At 42.1% G+C, this 24,432-nt stretch overlaps 1 protein-coding gene across 1 annotated transcript in view; it reads left to right on the top strand.

Annotated features, from left to right (window-relative positions):
• The window catches only part of PID1 (phosphotyrosine interaction domain containing 1), a 276,617-nt gene extending 252,929 nt beyond the window's left edge, over nucleotides 1–23,688 (top strand). The window contains exon 3 of the mRNA XM_069578467.1: nucleotides 21,550–23,688. Within this exon, the coding sequence (XP_069434568.1) occupies nucleotides 21,550–22,026 (477 nt within the window). The 3' untranslated portion in view covers nucleotides 22,027–23,688. The remainder of the gene's footprint in view (nucleotides 1–21,549) is intronic.
• The last annotated feature ends 744 nt before the right edge of the window (nucleotides 23,689–24,432 follow it).

Raw genomic sequence — 24,432 nt, 5'->3', positions numbered from 1 at the left:
AGAAGCCTGGTGGGCTACAGTCCATGGGATCACAGAAGAGTCAGACAGGACTTAGCGCCTAGAACAACAGCAACACCAAAATTCTGTTACTTTAGAAAATTATAAAGAAATCCATAAAACAAAATTTGTGGAAATTCATGTTAAAGTATATTTCATGTAGAAAATGAAAAGATTTACATTTTTACAAGTTAAAATGTAGCATAGCACAAATTATCCTTTTAACTTATGTCATCAGCCACTGCTGCTTCTGATCTTTCCTTTGACTCCACAGAGCTGGTAGGATTTCAGCGCCTTCCTGCCCTGGTTAGCACCCCTGAGTGGAACTTTCAGGATCAGTCTTTGAGTTGCTTCTGTCTTCTGGCTAAGGCCTTGGAGTTGCAAGTTTTGTTTTGTCTCCTCTTTTCTGGAGAAGGAAATGGCAACCCACTCCAGTACTCTTGCCTGGAACATCTCATGGACAGAGGAGCCTGGGAGGCTGCAGTCCATGGGGTCACAGAGTTGAATATGACTGAGCAACTTCACTTTCACTTTTCCTTTCTACCAAAGATGAAAATGTGTAACTCAGATAGGGACTTTAACCCCTCGACCAGGACTCAAAACCCACAGTCTTCCAACTGAGACCACGAACCTGGTTTCAGGATTTAATGAAGCTCAGGTTCTTGATGTCTCATCACAGAAAGAATTCAGTGAGAGACAAAGCGATAGGTAAGAAGTGGACTTATTTAGAGAGAAACATAATTCACAGACAGTATGGGCCATCTTGGAAGGAGAGAGTGCCATCAAAATATGGTGTGGTCAGCTTTTATGGACTGAGTAATTTCATAGGCTAATGAGCGGGAGGATTAGTCCAACTATTTTGGAGAAGGGGTGGAGATTTCTAGGCACTGGATCACCATCCACTTTTTGGTCTTTGGTGGTCGGCCTTGAAGTAGTCATGGCACCTGTGATTGTGTCATTTAGCTTGCTGATGTCTTACAATGAGTGTATACTGAGGATCAAGATCTAGCGGAAGTTGGCTTGTCCACCATCTCAGACCTGTGTATGTGCTCAGTAGCTCAGTCATGTCCAACTCTTTGCAGCCCCAGGGACTGTAGCCCTTCAGGTTCTACAGTCTGTGAGATTTTCCAGGCAAGAATACTGGAGTGGGTTGCCGTTCCCTACTCCAGGGGATCTTCCTGACCCAGGGATCTAACATGAGTCTCTTGCACTTCTTGCATTGACAGGCAGATTCTTTACCACTGAGTCACCTGGAAAGCCCATTTTGGACCTATTTGGTTCTAATTAATTTATGGCATGTCCTTATAAAGTTTGTGCCCTTCCCTCTTCCTTCCTACTTCAAGAGGTATTTATGGGGGAGAATAAATATGTGCCAGCCCAAGATGAATCTGATTCCTCTTTGCAACTGAGAGACCTATCCCCTTCAGCAAGTGCCTGCCATCAGGGCCAAGAAAGAGTTGGCAAGACTGTGTGAGTAGGAACTGAGCTTGATGGTAAAGAGGGTTGGGATACGTTCATAGTGCTATTCCAAAGAGACCCTTTGGTCAGGAGACTCTCCACGACTTATATCCATTAGGAGGGTGTTTCAATGAGATACAATAATGGCAGTAATTGAGGAACATTCAGGGCTGTCTCTAAAGAGAAGGAATAATGAGTAGCAGAATTGTAGGGTGTGAGCAAGAAAGAGAGAACAGATGGTGGTCAATTGGTGAATCCTAACTTTATTCACTGGGGTCCTCAAGAGAAATTGAACCAGTAGAATGTGTTTGTGTATGTATGTGTGTGGATAGATATATCTAGATCTGGATCACATGGTCTATTTACCTAACCCTTGGAGAGAGACCATTTACCTATTACAATCCAGGTTGTCTCTTCAGAACTTGTCATGGCATGAAGGATTTGGACCACCAGCTAAAAATCCACGGGGAGCATGGAGAGGGTTTATAGGTTAGGCTGTGATGACAGTGTCCATCTCAGTGACCACTGAAGACTGCTGTCCTCATCCCAGCATCCCCCAGAGTCAGTCACAGTGGTCTTCTCTTCAGGACCCAGCTGGCCTTTGGAATGTAGCAGGTATAGATTAATGATAGACTTATCTATATAAAGGTCTTCCTTGACTTACAGTACAATTGTGTTCATGCTAAATCTCCCAGTCATGTCTGACTCTTTGACCCTACAGACTGTAGCCTACCAGGTTCCTCTCTCCATGGGATTTTCTAGGCAAGAATACTGGAGCAGGTTGCCATTTCCTACTCCAAGAGATCTTCCCAACCCAGGGATTGAATCTGTGTGTCTTGTGTTAGTTGCACTAGCAGGCAGATCCTTTAGCACTGAGCCACCTGGGATGCCCTACAGTGGGATTACATCTTGAAAAACCCATCATGAATTGAAAATGTTGTCAGTCAACAATGCATTTAATACACCAAACCTACTAAACAGCATAGTTTATTCTTACAGACCTTAGATGTGCTAAGAACCCTGACATTAGCTTGAAGTTGGGCAAAATCATCTAACACAAAGCCTATTTTAAAATTAAGTGTTATGTCTCATGTAATGTACTGAAAGTGAAAAATGGAATGGTTACCTGGGTCCAGAATGGTTGTAGGCCTATCAGTTGTTTACCCTCATGGTTGTCCGGCTGATTGGGAGCTGTGGTCACTGCTGCTGACCAGCATCATGAAACAGGATTATAATGCGGGTCTGGGAAAAGAGCTGAATTCAAAATTCAGAGTACAGTTTCTATCAAATGCACGTTGTTTTTGCAACATCGTAAAGTAAAAAAAAAAAGAAAAGTAAGTTGATTGCAGGTTGGGGATCCTCTGTGTATTACATATATAAAATTAAGAGATTTATTCTAAGAGTTTGACTTATATGCCTTCGGAGGCTGAGAATTTCCAAAAGTTACAGTCAGCATGCTGAGACCCAGGAAAGCCCATGGTGTAGTTCGAGCCTGAGTCCAAGTCTGAAGGTGGGAGAAGACCAGTGTTCCAACTTGAAGACAGTCAGCCAAAGAGAGCAGGTTAGCCTTTTGTTGTTGTTGTTCAGTCACTAAGTCATGTTGGACTCTTTGCGATCCCATGGACTACAGAATCCCAGGTTCCTCTGTCTTCCACTGTCTCCTGGAGATTGCGCCCCCCCCGATTCTCCTTTTGTCTTTCCCAGCATCAAGTTCTTTTTCAGTGAGTCAGCTCTTCACATCAGATGGTCAAAGCATTGCAGCTTCAGCAACAGACCTTCCAGTGAATATTCAGTATGATTTCCTTTAGCAGTGACTGGTTTGATCTCCTTGCAGTCCAAGGGACTCTCTTTTGCTCCACCTTTTCTTCTGTTCAGTCCCTCAGTGTGGGGGGCACTTACATAGGGGAGGGCTGTCAGCTTTACTCTAAGGATTCACATGTTACTCTCCTTCAGAAAGGCCCTCACAAATATGTCCAGAATAATGTTTGAGCCAGTATCTGGACACTCCAGGACCCATTTGAGTAGGAAACGAACAGTCACATCATCTTCCTGCTAGAACGAGGAGGGATGAGCTGAACCAACACCAGCTCTGTTAGTGACAGGGCTTTGTACTCTCACACGTGCATGGACTAGCCTTTAGGTCTCTCTTGGTCTCATCACTTTAAGCAGTCCAACCTCCCTGTGGCACTGGTGATGGAGAGAACGTGAGAACATGGACACACATGGAAGCCACTGGAAGAACAGAGCAAGTTCACTAGTTCGATGCAGCGTGCAGGATGCTTGGGGCTGGTGCACTGGGATGACCCAGAGGGATGGTGTTGGCGGGGAGGTGGGAGAGGGGTTTGGGACTGGGAGCACGTGTACACCTGTGGATTAAAAAAGAAAAAAAAAAAAGAACTTTAAGAATGTAACAAATACTCCTGATGGTTGCACACTATTACATTTTTCAAAATTCATAGACCTCTGCACCAAAAAAAGAGAGGACTGTGTAAATTATCCTCAGTAAACAACAAAAGCAAATAAATGTAAAATTTTAAAATAAATTAAAAAAAAAGAATAGAGCAAGTTCAACCAAAAAAGTCAATAAGAGAAGACCTGTATGTAAGATCCAGTGAATTTACAGGGAAGACATTCACCTCTATATGGATATACTCAAGCAGTGACTATAAGTTCTTTTTCAAAAGGTCTGCTTTTCTGGCCTGAATCTGTGAACCACGGTTTCTGTAATATTTGCTTCATGTGCATGTGTTCTCCAGGGTCTAGAGAGTCAGATAAGGCCCTTCAAAAGGTTTCAGAAATTGTGCACAGGATGTTCTCTTTGTCCTCCCTTTGCTGTCCACACAGATGTCCTGATGCTATTCACAGCGCCTCGAGTTGTCAGGCTGCATTTTCTGTTGATTTGTTGAACATTTGAAGAGAAACTTCCTTCTTCTTTTTCCCCCTCTCAAGAATATACTCATCAGAGGTGACCCTAACCAGAAACCCCTCAAAGTTACAATACATAAACCTTTATAAGTACTTGTTTCTGTATTTCTAAATATCTGATATCATTATCCTTTTTTATAAAGCTAGCACCAAAATTCTATAGGTTTTTTTTTTTTTTTTGCAGTGTGATAATTTTGATATGGAGACAAATCACAATATTTTCAAAGGGTTAGAGAGCAGAAAAGGTATGTCTCCAAGATAAGTTTTAACTAAGACTATACAACTGTGATGGTGATAGTGATGGAAAGATAACTTTCCATCATGCATTGGTTTCTATTTGGAAACAGAAGGTAAATATGGTGTTTAAAGCTCTTGAGTCATCACAGATTTGATTACTAAAGGTATTGCTTGTTTATGGAAGATAATTTAACTTGTTATATGCCCACTCCAGTATTCTTGCCTGGAGAATCCCATGGACGGAGAAGCCTAGTAGGTTACAGTCCACGGGGTCGCAAAGAGTTGGACATGACTGAGCGACTTTACCTATGCCCACTTAAATACCTGAATTTAGGTGCACCAGGAGGATTAGAGTGGAATTTGTCACATATCACTAAGATATATGGGCTTCCCAGGTGACTCAGTGGTAAAGAATCCGCCTGCCAAGCATGAGACCTGGGTTCAATCCCTGGGTCAGAAGATCCCCTGGAGAAGGAAGTGGCAACCCACTCCAGTATTCTTGCCTGGAGAATCTCATGGACAGAAGAGCCTGGTGGGTTACAGTCCATGGGGCTGCTAAGAGTTGGACCTGACTTAGCAGCTAAGCAGCAGCACTAAGACAGATAAATCCAGTCAGCATGAGGGAGTGGATCTTGATTACAAATAGGTTCTTGAGTGGATACATATTAATACAAGTTTATTCTTCAGGATATGAACATGGCTTAATCAACTACAAATGCTCACTCATAAAGATCTTTCTGTTTTCCTTTTAAATTAGCATCGAGCCGGGGGAAATGTACTCACATATGTTCCTAAAATTTTTAGTGTGAAATAACTTTAGGACAAAAAATGAAATTATTGTAACTTATTTCTATATGTATCTCTCTTAGTTCAGTTCGGTTCAGTCACTCACTCGTGTTGGACTCTTTGTGACCCCATGGACTGCAGCACGCCAGGCTTCCCTGTCCATCACTAACTCCTGGAGCTTACTCAAACTCATATCCATCGAGTCGGTGATGCCATCCAACCAACTTATTCTCTGTTGTCCCCTTCTCTTCCCAACTTCAATCTTTCCCAGCATCAGGGTCTTTTCCAATGAGACAGTTCTTTGCATCAGATGGCCAAAGTATTGGAGCTTCAGCTTCAGCATCAGTCCTTGTAATGAATATTCAGGACTGATTTCCTTTAGGATTGACTAGTGATTCACTAGAATTGATTACAGTTGAAGCCTTGCTTGCAGAATTTTTAGCAATACTTTGCTAGCATGTGAGATGAGTGCAATTGTGCAGTAGTTTGAACATTCTTTGGTGTTGCCTTTCTTTGGGATTGGAATGAAAACTGACCTTTTATAGTCCTGTGGCCACTGCTGAGTTTTCCAAGTTTGCTGGCATATTGAGTGCAGCACTTTCACATCATTTTTTAGGATTTGAAATAGCTCAACTGGAGTTCCATTGCCTCCACTAGCTTTGCTTATAATAATGCTTCCTAAAGCCCACTTGACTTTGCAGTGCCGTCCAGGATGTCTTTCTCTAGGTGAGTGATCACACCATCGTGGTTATCTGGGTCATGAAGATATTTTTGGTATAGTTCTGTGTATTATTGTCACCTCTTCTTAATATCTTCTTCTTCTCTTAGGTCCATACCATTTCTGTCCTTTATCGAGCCCATCTTTGCATGAAATGTTCCCTTGGTGTCTCTAATTTTCTTGAAGAGATCTCTAGTCTTTCCCATTCTGTTGTTTTCCTCTATTTCTTTGCATTGATCACTGAGGAAGTCTTTCTTATGTCTCCTTGCTATTCTTTGGAACTCTACTATCAAATGGACATATCTTTGCTTTTCTCCTTCGCCTTAGCTTCTCTTCTTTTCTCAGCTGCTTGTAAGGCCTCTCCAGACAACCATTTTTCATTTTTGCTTCCCACAAGGGAAGTGTATCTCTCTCAAATGCTTATTTGCTTGATCATTCATGCAACACCTCCCAACCCAGTTTTGTAATAAGAGGTGATGCCCCCATACTTTGGGGTGTAGTTTTCAGAAACTGGGTATTTATCTTATGCAACCATTCTTATATATCCTTATATCTTTATATATATATAAGCATATATACATATATATACATACATGTAATGTAGTTTGAACATTTTTTGGTATTGCCCTTCTTTGGGATTGGAATGAAAAGGAACCCCTTTAAAAGCTGGTGCCCTGTTTTGTTTTCTATGAAGAAAGCTGAGCACCAAAGAATTGATGCTTTTGAACTGTGGTGTTGGAGAAGACTGTTCAGAGTCCCTTGGATTGCAAGGAGATCCAACCAGTCCATCCTAAAGGAAATCAGTCCTGAGTGTTCATTGGAAGGACTGAAGCTGAAACTGAAACTCCAATACTTTGGCCACATGATGCAAAGCACTGACTCATTGGAAAAGACCCTGATGCTGGGAAAGATTGAAGGTGGGAGGAGAAGGGGATGATAGAGGATGAGATGGTTGGATGGCATCACTGACTTGATGGACAGGAGTTTGAGTAAACTCCGGGAGTTGGTTATGGACAGGGAAGCCTGACAAAGCTGCAGTCCATGGGGTCGCAAAAAGTTGGACACAACTGAGCAACTGAACTGAACTGAGCTGTGTTTTGGACATATTTCTGTGATTCTTTGAGCACTTTCCTACTTTCTGGCACAGTATGATATTTAAGATCCTCTCATTCCTTTCATGTGCCTGTCATGGAATCAACTATTTTTTTCCTCTGAGGACGGCTGGTTCCTTTCAGTAGAAAATGATGTTTAGAAAAAGGATTTGGGTTTCAGGCGTGTGCTCTTTGCTACTTGCATGTCACTGCTCACAGAGTCTCAGTGGTCATTGATGAGAGATAGGAGTGTGTGTGTGAATGTATATGAACATAAGTCTTCATTTTTTCTGGAATACTTGGTAGTTCCATGTTTAGTTAACCTCAGAGTGACTTTCTTGTTTCCAGCCGCCACTGGCCTTCTAGTAAGAGCTCTAGACTTATAGCCAGTAGATTGGTATGTTTCTTTTATTCGGTCAAATGTTGCCTCAACATTATTATTTCTAAATCTTTGGTACCTTTTCTGGTCTATTCCCAACCAATTGTGTGCTAAGGAGGATGAATTAATACAGTGCTACAAGGACAAAAATTGGTGACTTTTTTTTTTTACCTGGCCCCAGTGTTTGTCCCTTGGATCCATTTGTCAGGATAACCCTCAAGCAGTGTGCTTGATATTGATTTGCCATTTAGAGAATTTTCTCATTGTGAACATTTCAGACCCTAGAGAGCTCTACTGAATTTCTTTCTTTCTGGTATATTCCGCTGATTAGAATGCAGAAGGGGAGCTATCAGACTTGTCACAAAATAAATTGTTCTTGTGCCACTGAGTAGAACAGTGGTTTAACCATCCTTGCTCCAGCTTACCAGAAGGGGCCGGATGAGGGAATGTATGTTTTAATGTGGTGTCATTTTTATTAAGTGACTTTGTCTTCTGAAGCACACTTCAGTGCCTTCCAGATAAATTGCTTCTGTCTTTGACAGTGACAATGACAATATTTCCAAGCTTCACACATCCAAGAGCCAATTGACAGGACAAATTGCACATTGGGATTGCTTGATAAATGCAAGATGGGACCCAGCATCTCAAAGCACTCTGCATCAGTGGAACTAAGTTGTAATATGAATAACAGAAATAAATCTGTCACGTAAGTTTCTAATTGTACGACACATGCTGTATTTAACAGCTGAAGCAGTGTTCATCTCTTTGTTAGAGTACAAAAATAACACATAATTATTTCTTGATATTGGGTCTTAGTAAATTTGTTTTTCCCCCATGACAGAAATTTACATAATAAAAAGAAACTGTATCTCCCAGTAAAATTTTTATTAATATTTTTATAGATTCTATCAGCATAACTCATGCAAATACTTGGGAAAAACTGCTTAACAACAAAAAAGTATTCTTAGTATGTGTGACATTAGGAAAGCTACTGAAATAAATAAATAGCACTAAACAGAGGCATATGTATACATGTGCCCCAGAAGGTATGCATTTTATAAAATCTACCTTCTATTGCCAAGATTGTTGCTACTACTGGAAAAAATATTAAGAGTAAGGTCTGTAAGCCTTTCTGGGTCATCACTAGCCCCTCTGCTAAAGTCAGAGGCAGGCTTCCCCTAGGCAGCCTTGCTCACCCTCTTAGTCAGCTGATCAAGCCTGACTAAATAGATATAAGGCAAAAGACGTTACAGGATGATATTATGGGGAATGGCCACGATTGGTCCTCAGCCTTGTCTAGCCATAGGATAGCCGGGTCTACTTTTATCCTGATAAGGGTAAGAAAGAGCTGCCAAAAATAGGTGCCAGATGGTACCCAAGACATTCTTTGGAGAATTAAATCCTAGTTTTTAACCACAATCATCTGGGCCTCTTAGGGATGACTCAGGAGACTGAAGGGCTGAGGATGGAGAAGCATGCCAGGCTTCCCGTCCATCACCAACTCCTGGAACTTGCTCAAACTCATCACTGATTAGGTCGTGCCATCCAACCATCTCATCCTCTATCGTCCTCTTTTCCTCCTGCCTGCAATCTTTCCAAGCATCAGGGTCTATTCCAATGAGTCAGTTCTTTGCATCAGGTGGCCAAAGTACTGGAGTTTCAGCTTCAGCATCAGTCCTTCCAATGAATATTCAGGACTGATTTCCTTTAGGATGGACTGGTTGAATCTCCTTGCAGTACAAGGGACCCTCAAGAGTCTTCTCCAATACCACAGTTCAAAAGCAGCAATTCTTCAGCACTCAGCTTTCTTTATAGTCCAGCTCTCACATCCATGCATGACTACTAGAGAAACCGTAGCCTTGACTAGATGGACCTTTGTTGGCAAAGTTACGTCTCTGCTTTTTAATATGCTGTCTAGGTTTGTCATAGCATTTCTTCCAAGGAGCAAACATCTTTTAATGTCATGGCTGCAGTCACCATCTGCAGTGATTTTGGAGCCCAAGAAAATAAAGTCTGTCACTGTTTTCATTGTTTCCCCCATTTATTTTCCATGAAGTGATAGGACTGGATGCCATGATCTTCATTTTTTGAATGTTGATTTTAAACCAGCTCTTTCACTCTCCTCTGTAATTTTCATCAAGAGGCGCTTTAGTTTCTCTTACCTTTCTGCCATAAGAGTGGTGTCATCTGTGTATCTGAGGTTATTTATATTTCTCCCAGTAATCTTGATTCCAGCTTGGGCTTCATCCAGTCCAGCATTTCACATAATGTACTCTGCATGTAAGATATGTAAGCAGGGTGACATTATACAGCCTTGAGGTATTCCTTTCCCCATTTGGAACTAGTTTGTTGTTCTATGCCCATTTCTAACTGTTGCTTCTTGACCTGCATACAGATTTCCCAGGAGGCAGGTCAGGTGGTCTGGCATTCTCATCTCTTTAAGAATTTCCCATAGTTTGTTGTGATCCACACAGTCAAAGGCTTTGGCTTAGTCAATAAAGCAGAAGTAGATGTTTTTTTGAAACTCTCTTGGATTTTTTTGATGATCCAGTATACATTGGCAATTTGATCTCTGGTTCCTCTGCCTTTTCTAAAACCAGCTTGAACATCTGGAAGTTCACGGTTCATGTATTGCTGAAGCCTGGCTTGGAGAATTTTGAGTATTACTTTGCTACCATGTGAGATGAGTACAATTGTGTGGTAGTTTGAATATTCTTTGGCATTGCCTTTCTTTGGAATTGGAATAAAAACTGACCTTTTCCAGTTCTGTGGCCACTGCTGAGTTTTCCAAATTTGCTGGCATATTGCGTGCAACACTTTCATCTTTTAGGATTTGAAATAGCTCAACTGGAATTCCATCACCTCCACTAGCTTTGTTTGCAGTGATGCTTCCTAAGGCCCGCTTGGCTTTGCACTCCAGGATGTCTGGCTCTAGGTGAGTGACCACACCATCGTGCTTATCTGGGTCTTTTTTGTATAGTTCTTCTGTGTATTTTGTGTACTAGAAATTTATTGGAATAATTGTGAGTAGTTAAGGAAAACTTGTTTGGATCTCTCAAGTAAAGGAAGAGGGCAAAGAATACCAGAATAAAAAAAGTAGAATAAAGCAACTTAAATTTTACTATAAGATTTCAATGAAGACAAATCAGTTTGATGTGCCTGAAACATCCTGAGAATGTTTCAGGTGTCATCCTGAGAATGAAACACAGGTGTCAAGTGAGGCCAGGTACCCCGCCTGTCCATTCAATGTAACATATCCAGAGCATTCTAGCTGCCAGTCTGTCTTGTTCAGGAGGCAGGGTAGGCCTTGTATCTCCTATGTCCTTGATTTCCTAGTTCCCGTCTGATTCCCCTCTCCCTTGGCACTCTTCTGAAGCCATTAGCCTGCCTGATTCTCTACCACAGTAGCATCTCAGGAAGCCAAACCACAGTGACTGTAAAGACTAATAACCCTGCATGCGGCACAGCTTGGGCCAAGGAATAGAAGCTAAATGGGGACTTTTTTGGTCCAAGTTATGCTGTATGAAGTGAAAAAGCTCTTGTAAACCCAAGAGAAGTTTTCCAGTTCATCAGAAGCACTCTTAGAAGCCCATCCATGTTCTCCTCCCTGCTACCAGCCTTGTCTACATAACTTTGAGTTCTATAAACTCAGTCATAAGCATCTTCAGTTTAGCTGGAGTGTCAGCCCCAAGAAGGCAGAGGGCTTTTATCAGTTTTATTCACTGATAAACCTGGTTGCTAGTAGGTGCTCAGTGAATAGTTATCAAATGAACATACAGGATAAACAAATTTACTTTTCAAGACAAAGCTTATCACTTTCATTTTTCTCACAATAACTTCATAGGTTTCACTGTGAGCATTATTAATCCTTTGATATTGTCTTCATGGTTTAAAGCATGTTATGCAAGTTCAAGGTTATAATTAGCATCACTTTGGTCTTTGCATTATGGATAGTTAGGTCATTGGCTTTTGGATCCATCCCCACTCTTCAGAGTGCCTAGTGGATTCTTGCTCCTCTGTGACCAGCCAGGAAGGAGTAGATTCAAGCCTGCATCATAAATCTCAGGATTTTGTCCTTTACCTTTCCTCTGAAATCTGCAAAAGGGAATTAATGTGAGAACAGAAGAGCTTGGCTCTGGAATTTGGCCCAGGAGTATGAGCGGCTCTTTGTCTCATCTTCTGCCTTATAACCCAAAGGCTATTAGAATTCCCAGTTACGTCTTCTCCATCCTGTGCTCATATCATGTTGTTTTATGTCAGCAGGGGAAAGGAAGTCTCCTACAGACAACGAAGGACAAAAAGATCTTTTATATTCCAAGAAAGGCCTCTGGAGAATCTTTGTTCTTGACGTGTCTTCTCAGAGAAGCCACATAGTAAAGTGAACCAAAGTTGAGCCTCTGAAGTCGGGTAGTTGGGCTTATCCAGCCTGGAAGGTTGAATCCTGCAGAAAACCAGGTGTTTGGTTTCTCAGATTGTCATCCATCTCCTACCCTCCTTCAGGGACCTCTGTTATCACCCTTTCCGTCTGGCTGTACAATCTAAGTGGAGATGATCCTGGGTCCTCACCAAGGGTGTTTCAGGCCAGAATGAAATACGGACAGGCCACCAAGAGGAAGGAATGGAATGGTGCCGGCTCTGCCAGTAGGATGCACATCGGGAAACCAGGGTTGTTTTGCCACAGAGGTGGGAACAGTGATTCATGAATGGAGACCTGGCTGGGGTGTTGGAAAACTCATGGGTGGGAAGGAGAGATTCTGAGGACACTGGTCTCTCCTGATCTGACACTCTTAATGATGCAGACACTCTGGCGGGCCCCTTGGCTCTATGGCCTCTCCACATTTTCACATGCCACGAATATCCTCAAATACTTCAACTGGGACTGGGCAAAGCCCATTCACACACATTACAGACGTCTGTGTCTGGGCATTGGTTTATGCCATTGAATGACACAGAGGGGAAAACTTCATTTTTTTTTCTCTGTTTGTTTATTTCTCTCTGAATGATTCATTCTTAATAAGTTTCTTGCCCAAAGCCTGTTTCTGCAACCATGGGAAAGATTCCAGTATTTATTTCTAATGGGTTGTGACTCCTCCTGAAGAATCTTCTCGTCTTCTTCCAAGTCCCTTTGTCACAGCACCTTGGGAAGTTATCTTGAAAAATATCTGTCTACCATTCTGGATGTTTAGGGAACAATTTCGTGACTCTGTGTTTCTCATCTGCTTTGTGACTCTGGAAGGTTGCAGCTCCTGAGAATGAGGCTCAGAAGGGACTTATTCATGGAGAAAACATTCACCTCTTTCATAGACGGCCAAGATGACAGGGTGCTCATTCACAGACCCTCCGTCGATGCTTAGCTATGTCAGTGGTAGAAGCCTTGAGGCAGCCTTGCACATTGAGTCCTGTGTTCTCGCTCACAAGGAGGACGTGCCTGGAGAGGGGTGTGAAACAAGTCTCCCACACGAGGAAGACTGGGGCAAGAAGGGATCCCTATGCATATTTAGAGTAAATCCCTGCTGGAGTGTTGACATAAGAGGATACCTGGCTAAACCCCCATATTTCAGGGTTTCTATTTATTGAGACACATGTTCTTTGTAGTCCCATAAGCACAGAGGCTGTGGCTGCCTGCAGAGCATCACTAAATCTTTGGTATTTTGAGAGAATTAATTTTTTAAAATATTTTTATTTATTTCCCTTGAAAACCAGAGCCATAAGGCACAGTTCTGTTAAACTAAACATAAAATATTAAAGAGAAAATCACTTTAAAGCCTGAATTTTTCTTTTTCCACTGACTTATAGTCACCAGTATGGGTGAATGCCAGACACTGGGGAATTTAATGGGAGAATTAGGAAATCTGCGAGCAGGTAGTAAATAATTGGCATATTAGGGGAAAGTGCTCAGGGACAGAATGCTGGAACTCGGGCCAGTCAGGATGATGGCCGGGCTGATTTAAAGGGGTCGTTCTGAGGGGAGACTGTCTTGATGCATCATTTTATCATTTTTGCATTCCATTTTCAAGGAAACTCTACTTAGAGAATTCCTTTTATTCCATTTCTAGGGAAATTTATTCAGATAATTCTTTCCCTATATTTCCTTAAGGCAGCAATCTCCAGCCATTTTTGGCACCAAGGACCGATATCATGCAGGACAGTTTTTCCATGGATGGGGGAGGGATGATTCGAGCACATTACATTGATTGTGCACTTGATTTCTATTATTGTGACATCAGCTCCACCTCAGACCTTCAGGCATTAGATCCCAGAGGGTGAGGATCCCTGCTCTAGTTCAGTTCAGTCGCTCAGTCGTGTCTGACTCTTTGTGACGCCATGAATCGCAGCATGCCAGGCCTCCCTGTCCATCACATCTCCCAGAGTTCACTCAGACTCATGTCCATCGAGTCAGTGATGCCATCCAGCCATCTCATCCTCTGTCGTCTCCTTCTCCTCCTGCCCCCAATCCCTCCCAGCATCAGAATCTTTTCCAGTGAGTCAACTCTTTGCATCAGGTGGCCAAAATACTGGAGCTTCAGCTTTAGCATCATTCCTTCCAAAGAAATCCCAGGGCTGATCTCCTTCAGAATGGACTGGTTGGATCTCCTTGCAGTCCAAGGGACTCTCAAGAGTCTTCTCCAACACCACAGTTCAAAAGCATCAATTCTTTGGCGCTCAGCCTTCTTCACAGTCCAACTCTCACATCCATACATGATCACAGGATAAACCATAGCCTTGACTAGACGGACCTTAGTCAGCCAAGTAATGTCTCTGCTTTTGAATATACTATCTAGGTTGGTCATAACTTTTCTTCTAAGGAGTAAGCAATGTACCAAATTATTAACCGTCTGAGCTGCAAGGGAAGCTCAGGTGGTAAAGAATTTGCCTGCAAGGCAGGAGACCTGGGTTTGATCCCTGGGTTGGGAAGATCCCCTGGAGGAGGAAATGGCAACCCACTCCAGTATTCTTGCCTGAAGGAGCCTGGCAGGCTACAGTCCATGGGTCACAAAGAGCTGGATACAAATGAGTGACTAAGTACACACACAAATTATTAACATATGCTTTTAATTGATGTAATCTCATAGGATTTCAGACAAAGCTATCAGTTCCCCAAAGGTAACAAAGTAGAGTTTCATTGACTTCCCAAGGTTTACCCAGTGACATAAGTTATACTCCCTTATTTATGCTTTGTGTTGGCCACACCTTACAGGAAGCAGAGAGGAGTTCATTACTGGGACTGTTTAGGAAGGTTTGGGCAGGGTTAGTGGAAAATTGCATGGGTGGAGGAGCCTGGTAGGCTGCAGTCCATGGGGTCACTAAGAGTTGGACATGACTGAGCGACTTCACTTTCACACATTGGAGAAGGGAATGGCAACCCACTCCAGTGTTCTTGCCTGGAGAATCCCAGGGAAGGGGGAGCCTGGTGGGCTGCCATCTATGGGGTCGCACAGACTCGGACATGACTTAGCAGCAGCAGCAGCAGTGTATTTTTGGGGGGGACTTCCCAGGTGGCACTAGTGATAAAGAACCTGCCTGCCAGTGCAGGAAATGTGAGGGACAGGCATTCAATCCCTGGTTGGGAAGATCCCCTGGAGAAGGGCATGGCATCCCATTCCAGTATTCTTGCCTGGAGAATCCTATGGACAAAGGAGCCTGGCGGGCTACAGTCCGTAGAGTTGCACAGAGTCAGACACACTGAAGTGACCTAGCATACACACATGCAGTGCGTTTTTATCAAAGAGAGGACACAGCTAAGAGCCTTGCAGAAACCCTCGTATTGCCAAGCAGCAGGCCTGGAGCTGCCATCACTGGGGAAGCAGCCTTTCTCTGGTGTTTTAGATGCACGCTTGCTAATTCTGCGCTTGGAGGAAGGGCTTGTCTGTTCACTGCAGCCTCTGGCCTCCGTGGCAAATCCCCATTAAAAGCAGACGTAAGTTGCAGTGCCCCAGCAAACAGTTGGTGTGAACGTTGGCCCTTGTCAGTATCACAGTTGAGCGGCATCATCACATAATCCGCTCTTAGCCCGTCTCCATCTGCAGGCTTAGTGATACTTTGCAAGATGAAGCTAATGGAATATTCAGGATTAGTGATATTAGAACATGTTTATGCCTCTCTGTTCACAGGAAACTTTTGGAAAGATGCCAAAAGTCTGAAACTCTTTAGATTGAATTTTTTAAAATTAATTTATTTTTTAATTGAAGGATAATTGCTTTACAGAATTTTGTTGTTTTCTGTCAAACATCAACATGAATCAGCTATAGGTGTACATATGTCCCCTCCCTCTTGAATCTTTGGTTTCATTGTAAATAGATTATATGTGTTTGAGTTTTAGAAACCAGATAATATATACATGGGCTTCCCCGGTGGCTTAGTAAAGAATCCACGTGCCAGTGCTGGAGACTGAGTTCGATCCTGGGTTGGGAAGATTTCCTGGTGAAGGAAATGGCAACCCACCCCAGAATTCTCACCTGGGAAATCCCATAGACTATAAACAGATCATATATAATAAATATTTGTAAAAGTATATAATGTATATTTACATGATGCATATAAATATATATTTCCTTATTTTTTGTGTTTCATTTTACCTGTGAAGTTACGGTTTTTGAACCTTATTTTCTGCAGTTATAAAACAAGAATAAAGTTTTAAGAAATGCCCAGGCATGGAAGGGAGTGTCATTTACAAAAACACCAGGCAATAGAATGTGGTTCTTTCTTTGGGAAGACACATGGTTTCTAGGGTGTTCATACAATGTGAAAATTTCTCTTACAGCTCCAAAAGGGGAAAGATGAATAAATGGCTGAAAAGTAAAGCTGCATGGAAATGATTCTCATATAATAATAAAGTGGGCTAAGAATTGAACGAGTGTCTTTTTAGGCTGTCTTTTCTGTGCAGCTTTCCTAGATCATCACAGTGTTGCTGAATTCCCAACACTTTGTAGTATACTCTTTGTACCTGGAACCACCACCTGATGTACAGTTCTTGTCTTTAAACACAGGTTAGGAGATTAAAATTGACCTATGCACCCTTCCATGTGTGAAACAGATAGCTAGTGGAAAGTTGCTGTATAGCACAGGGAGCTCAGTTCAGTGCTCTGTGATGGCCTAGTGGGGTGAGACAGTTGGGGTGGGGTGGGGTGGAAAGGAGTCCAAGATGGGGGGGATATGTGTATATATATAGCTGATCCACTTTGTTTCATGGCAGATATGAACACAATGTAAAGCAATTATATTCCAATTTTAAAAATCCAGGTTAGTGATAATAAAATTCCATTCTTACCTACAGGGCTGTTGATGGATCTGATGGACACTGAGTGCTTTTTGCCTAAAATGTGATGCAAATATTCCTTGTTACTGTTCAGTGTGTGACTTGATTTGGCTGCAGACCTGTGTAAACAATGAAGTGGGACTTTATGCTTAGTGAGTTGTTTAAGTGATAGTAAAAACAGGCTGCTAAGATTACTTCCCTGGTAAGTTTAGTACCAAGAGATTATATCTGTGTGTACGTTGAACCGCAGTGTTTTAAAATTGTTTTTCTAAGAAATGTCTACATATTATTACATAGCATTCATTGTTGTCTTATTAAACTCTTTGAGCTAATCATCTCAGCTCTATGCTTCTCTCAAGCAAACTTCCAAAAATAAAATGTTATTTTCCTTAAAACCTTTAGTTTTTAAATAATAAATATTTATGAGGAATACATTTTCCTTAGTTGTCAAAATATTATTATTACTAATTTTAAGGAATCATAAACAACTTATTGTAACAAAGTTTTAAAAATTTATTCTTTATATCATGATAGAAACCACCGTATAATTTTTTAAAAATTGTGTGTGTTTGAGAGAGAGGACGAGAGAGAGATAAAAGCACATCAAAGGAGATTGTCTCCATCTGAAGAATGTTTCTATCAAATATAACAGATATAAACAGCTATTTCTAGTCTCAGGGGACAGTAAGAAAGAATGCTTTTCACTTCAAGCTCTCATACTAGTTTCCTCCATTTGCTATTCTACTTCAAAAGGAAAGATGTCATAGAAAAGAAAGGGGTATTGATACATGGTATATCTTAGATGAACCTTGAAGACATTATGCTGCGTGAAAGAAGCCAGACACAGAAGGTCACATATTTTGTGATTCCAATTGTGTGAACTCTCCAGAATAGTAAATCTCTAGCAACGGAGATCATATTCGTGGTTTCCACTGTCTGGATCAAGGGGAAAATGAAGAGTGACTGCTTAATGGATACTGGATCTCCTTTGGTGGTGATGAAAATACTCTGGAACTAGACAGAGCTGATGCTTGTGCAACAGTTTGACGGCTACATGCCACTGAACCATACATAAACGGTTAACATTATGTAATGTGAATTTCACCTCAATTAAAATAATAAAGTTGTTAAAAATAATAAAGGTATCGTAAATACCATACACAGAAAACATGTTCAGTAAGTCAAGAACCTTATGTTGTGCGTTTCCTCACAAAGCCATCTTTATAACATGACTCGAATCCAGAGGGACAAAGAGCTATTCTGCAGTCATCCCCGTGGAGAGTGCAGGCACTTGCAGCATCTTTCTGAGTCATTTCCCCGCTTCGGTGTATTGCCAAGGGTTTTCAGTTTGATCTTTGAATATCGTTCCCATCTGTCTCCCCTGTCCTTTCCACTGCCTCCCCTCCTAAGTCAGGCCACCCTTGCTTCCTGGTTGTGCTGTTGCAGCGCTTCCTGCCTGAGCAGTCTTCTGCTGGGCAGCCCCCTGACCTGTCTTTCTTCCTGGCATCCGTAAAGTCTTCCAAGTTCACAGCCTCCGTCATATCCAGGTACCCATTGGACTGTAGACCCTCAGTGGCATTCCATCCAGAGCAAAGAAGGCCCTACTCCTCAGACTGTATGCAAGACCACTCTTCAAAGTTCAGCCTGTTTTTATCCAGCAGTCATAGACCGTCTGTTTCTTCTTCAGGGCTGTCTTAGACCAAATGTGTGGTCAGGCCAAAGTGCCCCATGTGCCCAAGAAAGTGAGGACTTTCCCCACTGCAGCACTTACCTTCCTGCTCCTTTCTACCCTTCACCATCTAGTTGCTGGTCTCCTGTCTGAGCTTTGAAGCCCTGATGCCTTGAAATCCATTGAATCCTTCTCAGAGGTGTTCCTTAAGCATGGTGGGTGCCATCACTGGCTCTGTTAAATGCTCAGCGTACATCATGTGAAATGCTGGGCTAGATGGATCACAAGTTGGAATCAAGATTGTCGGGAGAAATAGCAGTAACTTCAGATATGCAGATAATACCACTCTAATGGCAGAAAGTGAAGAGGAGCTAAAGAGCCTCTTAATGAGGGTGAAAGAGGAAAGTGAAAAGGCTGGCTTGTAACTCAACATTCAAAAAACTAAGATCATGGACTTCGTGGATCATGAAGTCCCATCACTTCATGGCAAATGGATGGGGAAAAAGTGGAAGCAGTGACAGATTTTATTTTCTTGGGTTCCAAAGTCACTGTGGACTGTAGCTGCAGCCATGAAACTAAAAGACACTTGCTCCTTGGAAGGAAAGCTATGGCAAGCTTAGACAGCATATTAAAAAGTGGATACATCACCTTGCCTTGGCCCATATAGCCAAAACTCTGGCTTTTCCAGTAGTCGTTTATGAATGTGAGAGTTGGAGCATAAAGAAGGCTGAGCCAGAAGAATTGGTGCTTTTGAACTGTGGTGCTGGGGAAGACTGTTGAGAGTCCCTTGGACATCAGGAAGATCAAACCAGTCAATCCTAAAGGAATATCTCACACCTGAATATTCACTGGAAGGACTGATGCTGAAACTCCAATAATTTGGCTACCTGATGGGAAGATCTGACTCATTGTAAAAGATCCTGGTGCTGAAAAGACTGATGGCAAAAGGAGATCAGGGCAGCAGAGGATAAGATAATTAGGGAGCATCACCGACTCAATGGACATGAATTTGAACAAAGTTGGGAGATAGTGGAGGACAGAGGAGCCTGTTGTGCTGCAGTCCATGGGGTTGCAGAGAGTGGGACATTACTTAACAACAGAAACTTTGTGGTACCACTTGCCTGCCCTTTCCACCATCTGCCTCACATCATAGCTGTATCTGTGCATGTGCAAAGGGCTAGCAGTTTCTCCAGAACTACCCACTCAGTGAACTAAGGAGCTAGGATTTATTTTCAACCTCTGTGGCCTCAAAGACCCTGCTCTGAACAAATATTCAGCTACTTTCTGCCTACTAATTTTGGACCTCTCCATCTTCCCCTTCCCCCATGCCCACCTGGCACCTTGCTGTTGTGCATGATAGGTTCCCAAGAAATACTTCTAGAATGGGCTGCATTTGTGCTTCTTTTCTAAGAAGTCATCTTTTTAAAGGGACAACATGGTGAACTCTTGTCTAAGAGAGAAGCGAAGCACAAAAACATGCAACAGGACTCAACATCCGTGTCCTGAACTTTTTGTATGTGGCCTTTATCGTCCACTTAACAGAAACATTGATTTAGAATCATTGTGGCCAAATGTCCTCGCTCAGTTCTCACCATTTCTCTGGACCTCTTTCTGGTCTCTTCCAAAAAATGTTTGGAAGAGTGTTTATATCTGAGCCTCTTATTTTGAGCCAAATTACATCCTTGTTGTTTGGTCTCTTAAGTTTTATCTACCTCTTTGTGAGCCCATGGACTGCAGCAGGCCAGGTTTAATGCATGTGCCGGGTGATAGAGGGTCTGTCTATCTTGATGAGTGAAAAATAAAGTGAGAGAGTGAACATCTTTTCTTGGTATATTATAAATCAGTTTTTTAAAGGATGCTATTTGAATCATGTGGAATTACTTTTCTTTGTTTTAGTACTGCTCATTTAGCTATTTGATAAACCTGGGTTTTAATCTTAACCTATCTGTAGGTCTTTCATTTTTATCAGGTGGGACAAATTGGGAGCGTAGTATTTACATGTATACACTACCATGGGTAGAATGGTTAGTGGAAAGCTTTGCTCTGTGATGACCTAAAGAGGTGGGAGGGGGGTGTAGGGGAGGGAGAGGATGTATACACACACACACACACACACACACACATACATATACATGTAGCTGATTCATTTTGCAATACAAGAATACTTTTTGCAACACAACATTACAAAGCAATTATACTCTGATACAAACAATTGTTTGGGTTGAAATACAACTGGTTATTGCTCCATTTTTAAACATTACCTTGGCGAGAAAACAATCATGTTTTAGACCATCAGTTAAGTAGAACAGTTTTGTGTCCTTGGCATTTTCTAAGAAGTAAGTAGCTTAAGTGAAATCAAACATTGAGAGATTTACAAAGAGAATCTGTCTAGGAGATAAGTTTAATACATATATTGTTTTTCAGAGGCAACATTCCTTTGACTCTTTCTTATCATTCAAGTCTTTGTGTGTTTGGTTAAAAATCAACTTCAAATGGATTTATAATTTCAAAGAAATGCCAAATCACATAAAAGATCATAATCATTCATTCTGAATTTAAAAGGAGATTGAGGGAGGGAGAGTAGTCCTCTAGAAATTAAATTTTAAAAATCTAGCCCTGTTTTAAAAATTTCAGTACCTTTGTCAAGGGGTCAACTTGTTAGGGAGAAAAAAATATAAATTGTGACAACAGTTATTATTTTTTACAACATTTATTTATGTATTTATTAGCTGCATCGTGTCTTAGTTGAGGTGCACAGGCTCTGTAATTGTGGCACGTGGCTTAGTTGTCCTGTTGCATGTGGGATCTTAGTTCCTCAGTCAGGGATCGAACCCACATTCCCTGCATTGGACGGCAGACTTTTAACCACTGGATCACCAGAGAATTCCCAATAGTTCTTCTTTTAAGGGGCAATAAAGATATCTCTCCATTGTTCTAGAGTGAAACTGATTCTTTGGGAACACGAGTGAACAGCTAAATCAAGAGCCTACTGTTGACCTCTCTCTTTTTTTTTTTCTTCTCTCCTGTCTGCAGGTGACCTATCTGGGTAAGGTGCCCACCACAGGCATGCAGTTTTTGTCAGGCTGCACAGAAAAGCCAGTCATTGAGCTCTGGAAGAAGCACACACTAGCCCGAGAAGACGTCTTTCCAGCCAATGCCCTGCTGGAAATCCGACCGTTCCAAGTGTGGCTCCATCACCTCGACCACAAAGGTGAGGCCACGGTGCACATGGATACCTTCCAGGTGGCCCGCATCGCCTACTGCACCGCCGACCACAACGTGAGCCCCAACATCTTCGCCTGGGTTTACAGGGAGATTAATGATGACCTGTCCTACCAGATGGACTGCCATGCTGTTGAGTGCGAGAGCAAGCTGGAGGCCAAGAAGCTGGCCCACGCCATGATGGAGGCCTTCAAGAAGACTTTCCACAGTATGAAGAGCGATGGCCGGATCCACAGGAACAGCTCCTCGGAAGAGGCGTCCCAGGAATTAGAATCTGACGATGGCTGAGTGAACTCAGAGAGCTTCAGCAAAGGCAGCATTGGTCAAGGAATTCAAGATGACAGACGGATAAGCGATGATTCAAATTTGGGATGAAAAGACTGCCAAATTATTGGCCGACCAAGCTTTTTAAATTCAGAAGAGCAATTCTAAATCTAAAGAAATGTATTATTAAAGTAATTACGTTACATTGAAATCTGCTGCTGCTGTGACTATGAGGAGGGTGGGAGTGTGGATGGGGAGGGAAGTTCTAGACTTTTTCTTTTTTTGGCTCATTTTCCAATGCCTCCATTGTAGGAGTTCTCCATGCTGATTTTTGCCACTGTCGGGCAAATACACTGCAGTTGTTATCCAATGCACCATTCCCACTTGCCTTATGAAACCCAACAAAAATGTTAGATGCACCTATAGAGTCCCTGGTTGTAGGGGGAGATGGTGAGTGCTGATGCTGACGAGGAGGCCTCTGGGCTAAAGGAACAACACAGAGCTCCTCTCCCCTGGCTGGTTTCAGATTCTCTCCTCAGTAAGCAAATCAGCACAGCTTTATTGAGCTTTATAACTAACAACCTGATAGTTGGCAGTTAATTCACAGTTAAAGGCAATGCTTTTATTACATAGTGTATCCAGTAGCACCTTCTTCTTATTGTATTCACTTCACCTATTTTCTTAGAATTCTTGCAACTACTAATAGCCCCTTTCCTCCACGGCCCCATCCACCCTCTCTGCCCTTCCAATCCACTACACCATCCCTCCACGATTGCAGTCTCAACCTACATGGCAGGACACCAAAAGGGAAGACAATAATAACCAAGGAAATGAAAGAATCAGTCAAACAATGTGGGAGCTTCAAACCACCACCACAGAAAGTTCAGAAAAAGGGAATGAGTAATCAGCGAGTATACAAAGCCCATGAGGGCTGTCCTTTCTTCAACTGCAATTTATGATAACTTATTTAGTTGATGGTCCTATCTGATGACTCTCTCACGGCAAGCTTCATATCTGAGCTGGTATCACTAAGGAAGCGTTGACCCATCACTCAACATGGCACTCGAGTAGGGAACGGATTCTATAAACCAGACTTATCCAGAGAACCTATGTCCATTCGCAAGGGAAATCTGACCTTCTTCTCTTCCAATTGGATTGATCTCGTAGGGTCAGAGTTGCCAGTTTTTGGGTATTTCTAATGAGAACTTCTTACTAAGACAGCCTGAGTTTTCTTGGTTTGATGGATCTTTAAATATCATAAACGCAAAGAATCAACATTGAGTGACATTGAAAGTACTGGTGAAAATCCACACATTTAAGGCCGAGAGCAGATGAACAGTTTTCCAGGAGCTGCTGCTCCTTTCTGAGAGTCTGTTTTGAATCCTGGTAACCATGTCAGGGGCCCTGGGACACCTTACAGAAGCCTTAAATGAGAGTTTATAGAATCCAGAGAGAAGTGGTGTCGGTGTTTTGGTCTGTGTATCTGTGCGTCCGTGTATGCATTTGTGTGTGTGTACGTGTGCCCCCGAGCGTGGGTCCCATCTTAAGGCATGTAGAATAAGCATGGAGTTGTATTGAGGGCAGCACACCTTCTGGAGATCTGCTTGCTGCTTCACGACAAATGTAAACTACTCTTTAGCATAAATGCATTCATTCTTTAATAAAAAATATGTTTGCATTAAAAAACCTGAGGAGTTTCATAGTGTATATGGCGTTCCTTTTTTAAGTAAAGAAAACCTGAGGGACAAAACGGATCAAATTGAATAGATGTCTGTTCTACACATGAAAAGCGTTAGTCACATCTTCCTGTTTGTGACCCCGTGGATTGTAGCCTGCCAGGCTCCTCTGTTCATGGAATTCTCCAGGCAGGAATACTGAAATGGGTAGGCGTTCCCTTCTCCAGGGGACCTTCCTAACCCAGGGATCGAACCCAGCTCTCCTGCATTGCAGGCAGATTCTTTACCATCTGAGCCACCAGGGAAGCCCCAGCTTTACACATGGTAGTGTGTATATGTTAATGATGCTCTCTCAATTCATCCCACCAGGCTCAAGAGGAAAGGGTATATGCACACAAATAGCTGATTCACATTGTTGTTTAGCAGAAATTAACACAACATTGTAAAGTAATTATACTCCAATTTAAAGATTACTATGAAAAATTAAATTGAATAAATAGGGAATTCTCTCTAAACATGTTAGAATGTGATCATCAATGATGTATCCCTTGATGGTGTTTAAAAGCATCTTGCTTTATTTTTGAATACTACACCTGTAGATAATGACTGCCCCTTCATTAAGATGGTAACATGTCAACAATGGAAAGAGTTACTTAGTGTGATAGTCTTATTTCAGAGGAGAATCTTCTGGAACATTTTGCAAATGATGGCTATTTATAAAATCTCACGTACCTCTCGGAAGAACCTACACTAA

This window comes from Ovis canadensis, chromosome 2, assembly GCF_042477335.2.
Source record: "Ovis canadensis isolate MfBH-ARS-UI-01 breed Bighorn chromosome 2, ARS-UI_OviCan_v2, whole genome shotgun sequence".
Taxonomy (NCBI): domain Eukaryota; kingdom Metazoa; phylum Chordata; class Mammalia; order Artiodactyla; family Bovidae; genus Ovis; species Ovis canadensis.
Note: the sequence above shows the minus strand (reverse complement) of the source record. Positions and strands in the feature narration are given on the sequence as shown.